The sequence below is a fragment of the Eptatretus burgeri genome, chromosome 14, assembly GCF_056783735.1.
Source record: "Eptatretus burgeri isolate ZD-2024b chromosome 14, Ebu_testis_v1, whole genome shotgun sequence".
NCBI lineage: Eukaryota > Metazoa > Chordata > Myxini > Myxiniformes > Myxinidae > Eptatretus > Eptatretus burgeri.
Genome location: NC_140974.1, coordinates 2,368,406 through 2,381,846, shown reverse-complemented (window position 1 = coordinate 2,381,846; position 13,441 = coordinate 2,368,406). Strand labels below are relative to the sequence as shown.

The 13,441-nt window shown below is 45.0% G+C and overlaps 1 protein-coding gene across 7 annotated transcripts in view; it reads right to left on the bottom strand.

The window, feature by feature from the left end:
* LRSAM1 (leucine rich repeat and sterile alpha motif containing 1) overlaps positions 1–13,441 on the bottom strand; it is a 153,001-nt gene that overhangs the window by 85,127 nt on the left and 54,433 nt on the right. For all 7 annotated transcript variants that reach the window (XM_085853534.1, XM_085853536.1, XM_085853535.1 and 4 more), the window contains one exon: positions 7,335–7,456. In XM_085853534.1, coding sequence (XP_085709660.1) covers positions 7,335–7,456 — 122 coding nt within the window. The remainder of the gene's footprint in view (positions 1–7,334; positions 7,457–13,441) is intronic.

The following is a 13,441-nucleotide window of genomic DNA, read 5'->3' as shown; positions in this document are numbered from 1 at the left end:
GTGACGTCATGGCAGCTGCTCGCGCTTCACGCACCTCGTCCCTCCTCGGACGGTACCATCCGGCAGGGATTTCCCTTCTGCCGGATTCCAACCATGCAGCCACGACGTCACCCTGCGCATCCAAAGCAAACCTCGTGTTTCGAGGGGTTCCCCACGTGAGCACACGTGCTCTGCTCGTCGGAGCTTTACACACACGCTCGCGTGGAGAACCCATCAGGTCCAAATTCATTCTCCAGCCTATCTTCTGTCCGTCTGCGGGGTCGGCTCGAATCCACCACGGCGTTTCCGGACCGGATTTCACTCCCGCAGGCGCACATGTGGCGGCCTCGTGCGTAGCACAGCACGGACCCCGCACGCGCTGCCTTGCAAACCCGGCACTGTGCTTAAAACAGCGATGGCCGCTACTCAGCCTTTGTCCACTGTCAGGCACAGTCTTCGTCGCACTCTCGCGTACAAACTCCCATGTGCCACGACGCTCACACACCTCATGACATTCACACCGGGACATGCAGTTGCATGTTCGCGCATGCCAACCGCCATCTCCCTCACATACAGCGCTCTCACACACGGCCGTTCACTCACGCATGCCATTTCCCTCGCACACGTGGTTCCACTCACACACGGTGCTTCATCCACACACGGTGTTTCATCCACACACGGCGTGCTGGAAGGCACGCATTTCGGCTCACTCGCAACCACGCACACCATATTACTTACACACGCGGTCTCTTCCACACACGTTTTATCCACACACGGTGTCGCTTTCACACACACACCTTTTCACTCACGCTCGATGTTCTTCTAACACACAGCCTTTCACCCACGCTATGCGCGCTTTTCAGCACACATTTCGCCACACTCGTGAACACGCACACCGGGACATTCACAATGGGGAATTGCATCACAACAAGGGTTCCCGGGGCCTTCATACCCCCCAAGCTCCACGTGCACCCGTCTACAGCACTCGCCCCCTCCACCTCGCAAAGCTCGACCGGACCCACCTGGTCGAGATCCGCTTCAAGGGGGAATATTCCCTCCCCTCGTTTCATAAGGAGGCTATCCGGCTGCTTGCACCAGGTCACGACACATTCCCCGAGCTCCCCTTCATTGTCCTCCACTACCTCCATGTGTGTGTGCTCGTCTTTCACCCCGTCTTTATCGTGTAGTCTCTCCTCTACCGCTTCCATCTCCCACGTCTCTGTTAATTCTTTTACTTCCCGTGTCTGCCTTGTCTCTACGTATCTTGCCGTACACGTCTCCGTCACCCCATTTAATTTTTCCCTCTCTGTTGCTGTCACTCTCTCAGTCACCTGCACGAGTCTCGTCTTACACGTCTCCCGGATTACTTTGTCCCCCACCGCGGGGCCGACACAATTCACACTCCCTCTTGTCGGTTCGGTCGTACTGCCACGTGGTGCCACCATTTTGAGCTCCACTGCCCGCGTTTCGCTCCTCGCAATTGCCATTCTGCCCGCCTGCAGGCATCGCCCCACGCGCTGCATCTCACCCCGCAGTGTTTGCACATTCTCATCCATTTGTTGCGCATTCGTATCCATTTTTTTATTCATGCCATCCATTTTGCACGCATTTGCTTTTACTTCTGCCAGCAAAACCATTAACAGCTACCTCATGTCAGGTGGCCCGGTGGCAGTCGCTTCGCCATCAGGCATGGATCCGCTGGGGACTGGGGAGGGATTTTGATGGAGAAGGAGGGGGGTGTCAAAAGCCATGGCCGCAGCACCCATTTTGGACTCTGGGTTCGTATGTGGGGGAATGTTCAACCTGCATAATGGGCATGTTCTGCATGGTCATTTCGTCCTGGGTCATGGAGTCTAACATTTCTAAATCTAATACCCCCTGCTCCCGTTCGCCTTGAACCGCCATTTTGCTTCTCGGAACAATTTCACCACTCAAAATTTGGGGGAACTGAGAGTCGCTCTACACACCCTTGATCCGATTCCCATTAATTTTGTTTGGAGATGGGAGAGTTTGTTTCCCGCTCGCTGACACCAGTGTTACGAATTCTCGCCCGCCGACGTGCAAACGGCCACGTTTAACCGAATTGCGGCCGCTTCGCCCACCGAACGTGCAATTCAGTTGAGACTTTCCGGAACAACGCCGAAAACCAGTCACGGGTGTGCTCCAAGCATACCACAACCTTGTCCGCACTCTACCCGCGCTACAGGGTCCGATCGCCAAATAATTGATTTTCCTAATTATTCGCGCGGGTAGATTACCGAGAGATTGTCCCTCAGCGAGGCCTGCTTGGACACGAGCCGCTTGAGCAGCTCGCTCCGTTTTGGGATAACCGAGCGGGGTATTATCGCGAGGCCTCGCTGGACCTGATTCTATTATCGGCTATTAAAAAGCCCGCTATTATTCCGAAATGCAATACGGCAGTTCAATGGAGGGAAAATGACGTGACGAACAGGTCAACATTCAAACAAGCACATTTATTCACACACGTATGCAGTCAGGTATTCATGCAGGCACGTATACAAGCATGCACATATGCAATTATACAGCCAACAAAAACAATGCAAAGGAACTATGACCGTTTATTTATTCTTTACACATTAATACACAGTTCTACTTAACGAACTCGGCGCCACAACTTTCATACAAAGAAAAGCAAGGAAAAATCCCCTCAAAGACAAGGGGGTAGACTGGACTTCTCGGGGTCTTTATAAACCTGGAGCTTTGAGGACCGAAGGAGCTCCAAGAGGCCGTGCAGGTTACCTTCCTCGCTGGGGCGACCCGCGACGTTCCTTCCCCATGGCAGCTAGCGTAACCGCGGCTCGGCCGCAGCCTGGTGATTCGGGCCCCAGCCAGCAATGCCTGAGAGGAACGAACGGGTCTTTGCTCTTTCTGAGTTGATGCTCTCTTTAAGAACCCGTCCGTCCCTCAGCGATGCTCGGACTGTTCCGAAGCCCGATCACCTCAGACCGTTCGGTACTGGTTGGGGAGCTCTCTCCAGCTCGCACACGAACACTCAGCTCTGCACGGCACAGCAGGCTTGGCCGTGCTCCCAGCTAACATCTCCTCCGCTCTCCTCAGCATCTCCACCGACTGCAGGCTTCAGGCTCCAGGCGCTCCGAACCCCGACAGACACTCCACCGACTGACCTCAGACTGACGTTCCGCTCGGCCTTTTATAGGGCCCGAGAGACGAGGTTTGGCCTTCACCCTCTCAACTCTGACCCCCCTGGCTCCGCCCCTGTCGCTCTCTTGATCCGAGTCTCGGATGAAGCTTGCACAGAGCGGACGTGCGCGAGATCACCGACCTGCGCGGCGAGCGGACCCCCGCGTCTGCCTGCAGCGATGCCGTTCGATGTGGACTCGCCGTGGCTGACGCAAAGATGGTGTCGCTTCGGAGATGAAGGTGAGGCGATGTTGTTCATGTTGATCTATTGGGGGAGATGTGGATTAGGGGATGGTGAGGAGATGTCATTGTTTTGAAGGTGGTTGTGAATAGTGTGGTTGGTGGTTGGTGTAGTGGAGAAGGTGGTTTGTGGTTGGCATGGTGGAGAAGGTGGTTGGTGGTTGATCCAAAATAATGATAGTAAAAGAAAAACGGCTACCTCAAAGATCACAGTCCCGGGTGACACGAATAAATCCCATTAGACAACGGTGGGGAAATCTATCTGAACACAGACTTATCGGCATAACTGAACAAAGGACCTATATGGTGCTCTGCGAATTTCCACAGCCGTAACAATATCAATATCATCACAGAGAAATGGTGTAGTTCCTGGAATCGTCCACCGGAGGGCACATTTTTCAACTTTGAACAGTAAAGTGTTATTTGAATAAATATAAATACTGTATATCAATATCATCACAGGGAAACAGTGTAGTTCCAGGAATCGTCCACTGGAGGGCACATTTTTCAACTTTGAACAGTATTATTAGAATAAATATAAATATATCAATATTATCACACGGAAACGGTGTAGTTCCTGGAATCGTCCACCGGAGGGCACATTTTTCAACTTTGAACAGTAAAGTGTTATTTGAATAAATATAAATACTGTATATCAATATCATCACAGGGAAACAGTGTAGTTCCAGGAATCGTCCACTGGAGGGCACATTTTTCAACTTTGAACAGTAAAGTGCAAGGAGAATCTATATATTAATACTGAAGGACCAATTTTGTGCTCCTCCTCGCGGTCGCGTCACGTTTTTCTCGGTACTGTGACCTGAGAAGTTTTGACACGGTGTACGTCAAAGTAGACACGTGCACAAATCAGGGGACTTCTTCACAAGTAGTGTACACCACAAATGTTGTGTGCAAGGACGTTTTGTGGGCCTCATTAGGTAAGGCATGGAGTACATCGACTGGGATCCGGCTCTTACAAGAACCGCCACTGGTTGTCATATTGGGCTCATGGAACGGAATCAGTCTGTGACGGGGTTTCAGCTAGTATAGAATATTCTTCTTCTTGTGATCCATTCATGCCGAGCAACATCTGGAGCTCCTCGGGAAATCACGCCATTTCTGTTGGTCTTGTGCAATGTATTTGAGCTGCGTCCAGGTGACTCTTGTGTCTCTCGTTTCTTTTTATGCAGTTTCTCGCTGGGACTCCCTTGACCCACGCACCCTCCGTTTTCTCAGGTGTGCCCATCATCGTGTAGTTTTTACTATGTTGTCATTCTCCATGTATAACACGTGTCCTGTCCATTTCCGTCTTCTTAGTTTGATTTCCTCCATGATTGTTCTCCTTTATTATCCCGACCTTTTTATTGCCAACCTGGTTTGGCTCGAAGATTTGTAGGATCTTCTTGTGGGCGCTGTATTTCTTCGTTCTTCTGCTGTATTTCTTTGATAAATATATTTTTTTCTATCTGAGTGAATGCACCTCTTGCTTTTTGTATTCTTTGTTGAACATCTGTGTTTCCCCCTCCAGTATAGTGTTGATCATCAATCCTAAATATGTGCATTTGTCAACTTCTTTAATGTTTGAATCATTGCATGTGGTTCTGTCCACATCCATTGTATGTAGTCTCATGCTTTCTATTTAACAATGTCAACTTCCAGACACACCTGTGCAGAACGCTAGATAAGTCACTTTACTCTCTACACCTGTCTTGTCTGTGATACGAGGCAATTATCATCTGCAAAACTCAGTTCTTCAAGCTGTTCATTTTGGGTCCACTGTATTCTGCTTGGGTTCTGGTCTGTGGTCTTTCTTAACACCAAATCTAGTACAAGAAGTAATACAGCAAGTGTCACAGCGTGCAGCCCTGTTTAACCCCTGCACTGATCTCAAAGGCAGGAGATGTCTTGTTATTGCAGATGATGATACGTTTGAATCCTTCATAAATCTTTGCCACCATTTTAACAAACTTCTCTGATATTCCACAGTGTATTATTTTTACATGGATTCTCTGCTCACACGATAAAATGTTTTTTAAAAGTCTATTAAAGTTAGATAAAGATTTTAATCCCATTCGTTACTTTGTGGGATGATAGTCTGTAGCGTGAATATCTGGTATCCGCACCCTATATTCCTTTGGAATCAAACTTGTTCTTTCTGAATAACATCATCCACTGAATTTTGCATTCTATTCAATATTGCCTTGTAGAGCACATTGCTTGCAATTGGTGGCAGTGTTATTCCTCTCCAGTTTCTGTACTCCGTTAAGTCTCCTTTCTTTGGCAGCTTGACGATGAGTCTGATTTTCAATTCCTCTGGTATCACTTCTTTCGTTCATATTTTCTTAATCAATTTATGTATTCCATGAATCGATGTTTCCAGACTACATTTGTACAACTCTCCATTAATGTTGTCCACTCCTGGTGTATTTCCACTCTTCAGACTTGGATGGCGTCTTTCACATCTGACTGTCTAATACGCCCTGTGTTAATCGGTAGATCCCCTCCAATTGGTGATGCTACATTAGCTTGCTGTCTGTGTCTGTGTCTGTGTCTGTATGTGTCTTTCTCTCTCTATCTCTCTCTCTCAAACTTCCTTTAAAAAGTCTGTCCACCTGACCAATAATATATCATATACAGTACTTCAAACAACATCATGATAACAAGTACAACAAAGAAAACCACATCACATTCTGCTCTTGGGAGTTTTGAAGCTCCCAACTGGACCCTCTGAAATCTCATGAAACCTTCTCAACTAGCAAATTGGTTCATCACATTAAACAGCATAGACTGATAACTCGGCAAGCCACAGCCACTACTCAGGTGGATCCGAAGGTGGACATTGCAACTGGAACATCTGCCCATGGTGTGAGCTACAGGTATGAATGCATTGGCCTAAATGTTGAAGTGGTGCACGGATACACTGTGTGGTGGACAGGGATTAGGATCAGGAAAACAAGTCAAATTCACCCAACAGAAGTAGATGTAAGTCGTGACACATCTGATTCAGCTCGAGGAGCAAGGACATTTCCCAGGGATTTTTACTCATGTGGGAAATAAAAAATATTTTAAAAAGAGACCACAAATGAAAAAAACTTTTAAACAAAGAAGAAACAAGAGCCCAGTGGAAAATGCGAGACAGTGTCGGGCTATGAGAGGCAAGGGTGAGGACCTTTGTGAGACATTCTCTTCACCACAGTTAAACTCAGTTGAGTCGGATCCACATGCGAGTAAGAAAACTGTACGGACCCCTTCTTTGGAAAGTTACATTGAATGTAACCTTAATGGACTTGGAAAGTTGTCACCTGCATATTGCATGATCTGGCCGATGAACCCATAGTTGACACTGGAGTCAGTCATGCAACTGCAAGTCTAGCGATCTTGAACAAGTGTAGATGGATGGAATAGTACCACTTTACTTGGAGAACAAGGTTGTTCCTGAAAACTAGGCTGATTGCACCCATATTGGACCATGGAACTGTGAGATTGGAATTAGGCACAAATAAGTTTGAAATTGAAGTATGAATGGAAGAGTTTTGTAATCCATGTCAAATAGGTGTGATTTCCTGTCCTCAAATGAATGTCATTTAAACATTGGTGAAGGGTATCTATGGGTGGAGTCTGAGAAGTTGCAGTTACTCGGCCAGGGTGGTGATGAGGTGAAACTGTGCAGATTCACGGTACACAAGACAATCACAATCCCTCCAGGTTCTGGGATGTTGGCAAGCTCACACGAGACAACAGCACCAAGCAAAAGACTCCACTACCCTTCCCACCCCCACTTCCCCCCTCCCCACCCTCCGCCATGCACAGTCTAGTGGAGTCATTGTGATATCAGGACGTAGATGGCACGGTGTTTGGATTTAAAGGAATACGATCAGTAAGTATCTTGCTTTTCAACAGGAAATGTTTTTAATGAAATAAAATTGATGAGACCTTGACAAATTGTATATTACCTGCAGGCTGGACAGGTAAGCGAGGCATTTTGGCAACCGGTTCAAGTGGTTTCCTCTCAAATCAAGACCGTAGAGTTGGCTGAGGAACTTCAGACTGTCTGGTAGGTCCACAAGTGCATTATCTGCAAAACAGCATTGTTGTATAGTAATGGGCAGCAACAGCAGGCAGTTCAGCAAAACAGCTTAATGGCATCTCTTCTCCAACCCTTCTCTGCACATCACTTCACGTCGTTACCGGTTCAGCATCATCATGTCTGGTTCATCATCCATTCATTAGTATTCAAGTAACTCCAAATACCACATATTCCTTTTTCCATGAAGATAACGACAAATAACGAAAAATCAAAGACCATAGTAAGCATGTCATTGACGGTAAATATAATGAAAACTGAATCACCACACCACATATCCCTTTTTCATGAAGATGATTACTACTGTTTAATCACCTAACAACAATTAGTAATGAAAAAAACCAAAAAAAAAACGAACAGCATGAGCATGTCATTGATGGTAAACATGTCACATGACAAAGTCCTTGACCCACCCATGAGCACAACGATGTCTGGTCTCACGACGAACAATTGGGACAAAAACTTGTGGGGGCATTTGTTGGACAGGGTTATGTGCACCATAATCATCAAAACCTGTCAGACTCCCAGCAGCAAGTCCATTCGAGGTTTGAATTGCAGGTGTGAGATGAATTGCATTCCACACTTTCCCATCAGAGACTTTGTAGGTATCAGGACCTCTTTGTTCAATGATCTTGAGGGGTTGGCGAAACATGGTTTGTCCTTTCTTGTGAAGTCCAGGTTTCCGAACTCGAATGAAAGAACCACATTGAAAGGTGGAAGGTTTAGCTCCAAAACGTTTGTTTGTGTGTCGTTTAGACTTCCCTTGCTTCTGTTTCACACAGAGTCCAACGTCCTTGTGTCTTGTAGCAGGTACGCTGATTTGTAAGTCGGTAATGTGCAACATGGTGTGCAGTGTACATCCATGCAGAAGTCCAGCAGGAGTCCAGCAGGAGTCTGATGAGTTGCATGTCTTGTAGCTCGATATGTTTGCAAGAAGTCTGGTACAAATGATTTCCAGGGCTTCCCTTCAAGGTTGTCAGTGTGTAAACAGTCTTAAGCACTCTGTTGAAGCGTTCTATCTCCCCGTTGGCTTGTGGGCAATAGATATAACGATGGCAGTGCTTGGTCTTTCTTTCATGCAGAAATCTTTTAAACTCAGCTGAAACAAACCGAGATCCATTGTCAGAGATATGTTTCTGAGGGTTTCCTTCACAGCTGAACACTGTAGTCAGGAACTTGATAACTACAGCAGAGGTTACTTGGGAAGTAAAGGCTACTTCTGAACTTCTGCTGTAGTAGCCAAAAGTCCATAGAACATTCTTCCAATAGCCTTCTAGATCATCCAGGCAGTCTTTGGCAAACTTGAGATGGGCAGCAATGTTCTTGGAGAGTCGTAGTTTCCTCCTCGCTATTCTCCCACGCACAACACTCTTGTTCAGTGTTTTCCTTATGATGGACTCATGAACACTGACATTAACCAATGCAAGAGAGGCCTGCAGATCCTGAGACATCACTCTAGGGCTCTTTGTACCCCTTGCTCTTGGAGTGATTTTCGTTGGATGACCGCTTCTGAAAAGAGTAACAATGGAGTTGAATTTTCTCCATTTGTGCACTTTCTGCCTGACAGAGGATTGGTGGAGCCCAACATCTTTAGAAATGGTTTTGTAACTCTTTCCAGACCGATGAGCATCGCCAACACTTTTTCTGAGGTCCACAGAAATCTCTTTTGATTGGGACATGACACTCTTTCACAAACCTGTGTGGTGAAGACCAGACTCTGATGTTGATGAACAAAGTTTTTTTTCATATAGGGTAGGGTTACCAAAACTCACTCCTGATTGTTATCCCATTGAAACCCCTGACTGTAATTACCCCCTTAATTGAGTTGATTGACCCTCGAGGATCACATACTTTTCCGACAAAGAAATTGAATGTTGGATCATTTTGATCAATAAATAGATGAAAAAGTAGATTTTTTTGTGATTTTTGTTTAATCAGGTTCTCCATATTGGATTCGCAATATATGCTAGATATCCCTTATTGTCGGATTTTCCGTGTGTGTGTGTGTGTGTGTGTGTGTGTGTGTGTGTGTGTGTGTGTGTGTGTGTGTGTGTGTGTGTGTGTGTGTGTGTGTGTGTGTGTGTGTGTGTGTGCGTGCGTGCGTGCATGTGTCTGCAACGCGAGGCTCCACAGCATGAACCAGCGAACCAATTTCGATGAAACTTTTCCAACATGGCAATAGGTGCTAGGAATGTGTGCGTTTGAATTGTGTTACCCAGCAACCACCCGTTGTTGTGCAGCGGCTGAAAAACCGCGTACAGTATTTTCAATACTTGTCCTTCAGTTTTGAATGTAGAGAAACGAGACTTCGGAATTAAACACTTCGAGATATTTAGAAAATTTTACTCGAGCCGATTTTTGATTGAGGTTTTATTTTTCAAATGGTAGTCCTTCAAAAATCGGATGTCTATTTACCGTCATTTTTTATGAGGAGTGCCAGTTGGCAAAATACGCAATAGGAAAAATCTTGCCAGGCAGAGAAACAATTGTATGTGAACCAATACGTCTTGGCAATGAATCTTTGTCAGTGGATCGGTCAGAATGAAAAGCATAGTATCCAGCGCTTCGATCCTAGCGAATCCCTCGTCGCCTACCGGCTTGTCTATATTTAGTCTAGGTCAATTTACCAAAAATCTTAATCCCGAAGGCAAATGGTGTTAATTTATGGCATACAAGCTATTTAGGGGTATTGAGTGAGGGGTGCTGAACTCAAATCTGATGTATACTCAGCTCAAAAATGGCCGATAATGCCTTAAAATTGAGAAATCAAAGATGGCCGCCAACGACGGGCTGAAATGTATTTATGTTCATATCTTTTTGACTAAACAAGGTATAAACTTGAATGAAATGTTCCTTTGGAAGTTTTTCCTATATGGGGAATCCAATGCCATATTCAGTTTTGATACAAAATGTGAAGAAACTGATTGAAAGTCATATTTATTGCAAAAATTGTCTTTTTTGAAGATGAATAATTCGTCGACCAGATAAGATCCACAAGCCCCATCCCTCTCCCTCCCCACCAGGAACACAGACGGCCAATTTTTTAAAGCCCAGATGCACTACGTATGATTGAAATGTTAGCAGGAAACATATTAGGGATGCAATACCCATTTTGGCTTAGCAAAGTAAGGTACTCCCAAATAACACTGACACGCTTCGACGTAAACCAATATTTGACAAGCAATTTGTTTATTTGTAACACGAGAACAATGACAAGAATTTTGGATTTAATCATGCATGAATTTCATGAGTTTATCATATTTGCTGTCAGAGCGTTATATACAGTCCTTCATTGTGTGTACAGGTAGATGTGCACACATGAACTTATTTCCGGTCGTCATGACTGTTCCGACAGTTGTCGCCAAGTTTCCTGCAATTGCATGCCTCGATGCATTTCATGCGAATTTTCCTGCAGCTGCAACGTTGGCTGAGGCACCCCTTCGTACAACCACATGAGGTGATCTCCCTGCATGCTTTCGGGATAGGTGGCAGAGAGAGTAGCTGTGGCACTAACTGACCGTCCAGGTGCATCCATCCCATTTCGGTCACTGGAGGAAGAGCAGGATATGATGAGTGTGCTTGGTTCCAGACACTTGCTTGATAGTGTGAACGCATGATGTGAAACTTTGCTGCATCTGAGGTTGGTGGCAGAGTCTCTTGTGCATGACCGATACAAAACAACTTGACTCGTGCTTGTTGCATGTATCGACCTCGGGCACGCCATATATCTTACAGATGAATTTCTCTGTTGATATAGCTACGTTTTCGGTGAGAGGGCCCTTGCCTAGGCCAATCAGATCAGTATGATGTTGCTGGCACACCTGCCAGGCTGTTTTCTTTCCGTGGCAACTGTACTGAGACACACTATCACAGCCGGTTACGGCATGGAAGGCAAGTAGTGTGTCCACTTGACCAGCAGATAGTAACATGCGAATTTCATGTACTGGGAAATACTTTGGAGCCTTTGACATCCCAGCTTTCATGTAGAGACGTGTACATTTCATTCTGTCATCGTGTGCTAGAAGTAGAATAAGCACGTCTGTATCACGTACTGACACAACTATCGTTTCCATATCAGCATGGATGCAGTGCAAAATCAGCCTGGTATCAGCTTCTACGTGGTCAGCCCTCAGAGAGGAGACTTAGAGATCTGGATCAGATGACTTGACAGTGGTCGCTTCGGCGAACCCGCCTGCTACTACAACTACTGGTCCATCTCTCAGGCTGTGTTCAATCAGATGGTTTGAAAGTAGTAAAGTGAGATCTGCTTTATTTTCCTCGAGTGCCATAAAGCTAGACCAGTCTGATGGGAGAGGAACTGATGGCTCGTTGTCTATTTGACGACGTACCGGTCGGTGGCGCTGCTTGCGTTTGGTCCTGGTACCTGCTTTGATTGATTCGCCTTGATACCTGTCGAAGACTACGTCAATCCTCTGGTATTTTGCTCCCATCTTGAACACATTGTTAGCAAATGTGTTGGCAGAGTCACCAAACGTTCTAATGTCAGGGGGCTTTCCAAGTACCATCACGAGTGCTTGGCCATCAATGAGCAGGCAGCTGGGTTCATCGAGTGTAACATTTGCAGGAGTTTGGACTTGTTCCGTCAGTATGTTTGCTAACACAGACTTGTTGGTGGAATGTAGACTACCACTAGTTGGGGCCAAAGATAGTGGGACGGTCATGAGTTCATGCTTGAGGATGTTTTCTAGGTTTACATCGTGCCCTGCTCTATAAGCTGTTATGAGCCTTTGTAGAATGTTCCTGTCCACTTTGATAGTGTTTTGCTTGCCCTTGGAAAGTTGCACGACTTCGTACAAAGAGGCATATGTCTTGGCCTTATTCTTTTTCATGGGTCATTTCAGATCCAGGTGCTGGTTTCTATCTGGAGGCTCACACAGACGTTTGTCCATGAAGACTTTCATTTGCGCCTGTGAGCCCTCACATATTATTATTATTATTATATATTATATTATTAGTATTTGGATTATATTATATTGGATATATCTACAATGAGAAAAAACTGCAAACTGAGAAAATTATTCCTGGACACATAGGATCAACCTGCTTGTAGATCTTATCTGGTCGACAAATTATTCATCTTGAATTAGTTTCTTCACATTTTATATCAAAACTGAATATGGCATTGGATTCCCCATATATGAAAAACTTCCAAAGGAACATTTCATTCAAGTTTCTACCTTGTTTATTCAAAAAGATATGAACATAAATACATTTCAGCCCGTCATTGGTGGCCATCTTTGATTTCTCAATTTTAAGGCATTATCGGCCATTTTTGAGCTGAGTATACATCACATTTGAGTTCAGAATCCCTCAATACCCCTAAATAGCTTGTATGCCATAAATTAATACCATTTGCCTTCAGCACCTTAAATAGACACATTTTCACTGATTTTGCCTAGTCTATATTAGGACATAGATGAAGATCTGATCACATTTTAGGTAAAATTTATGCAGAAATACAGAAAATTTTAAAGAATTCACAAACGTTTTCTCACCACTGTAGGTATATGGTTGAAAAATTACAAGTGAGGAACCGCTTGGAACCATCAAGGAAAGCAAGTGCCTATTAGTGAAAAAGGACAATTACACAGTCCTTCCTAAAAAAGAAACTCCAGCAAATCGATAACATTCTGCAGGTATGTATGTGTGTGCATATGAAAATAACGTCAACACTTCCATAAAGTTACAACTCTTGATAAAGTTTAAATAAAAAATAAAAGTTTCCATTAAAAAAAAACATTGATAAAGTTGAGATAAATAGAGATTAAAAAAACTCTTGATAAAGATTTAGATCTCCTCATGTCCCTGTTCCCCACTGTTTTGTCCTTCCATCTCCTGCCCCTCTTGCCTCATGCCTCCCTTGCTGTGCGTTGTGTGTTAGCTCTCATACGAGCCTCGTCAACGTAAACAAAAAAAAATAATAAAAAGTGAAATGCCTTTTGAGCACGAGTATAG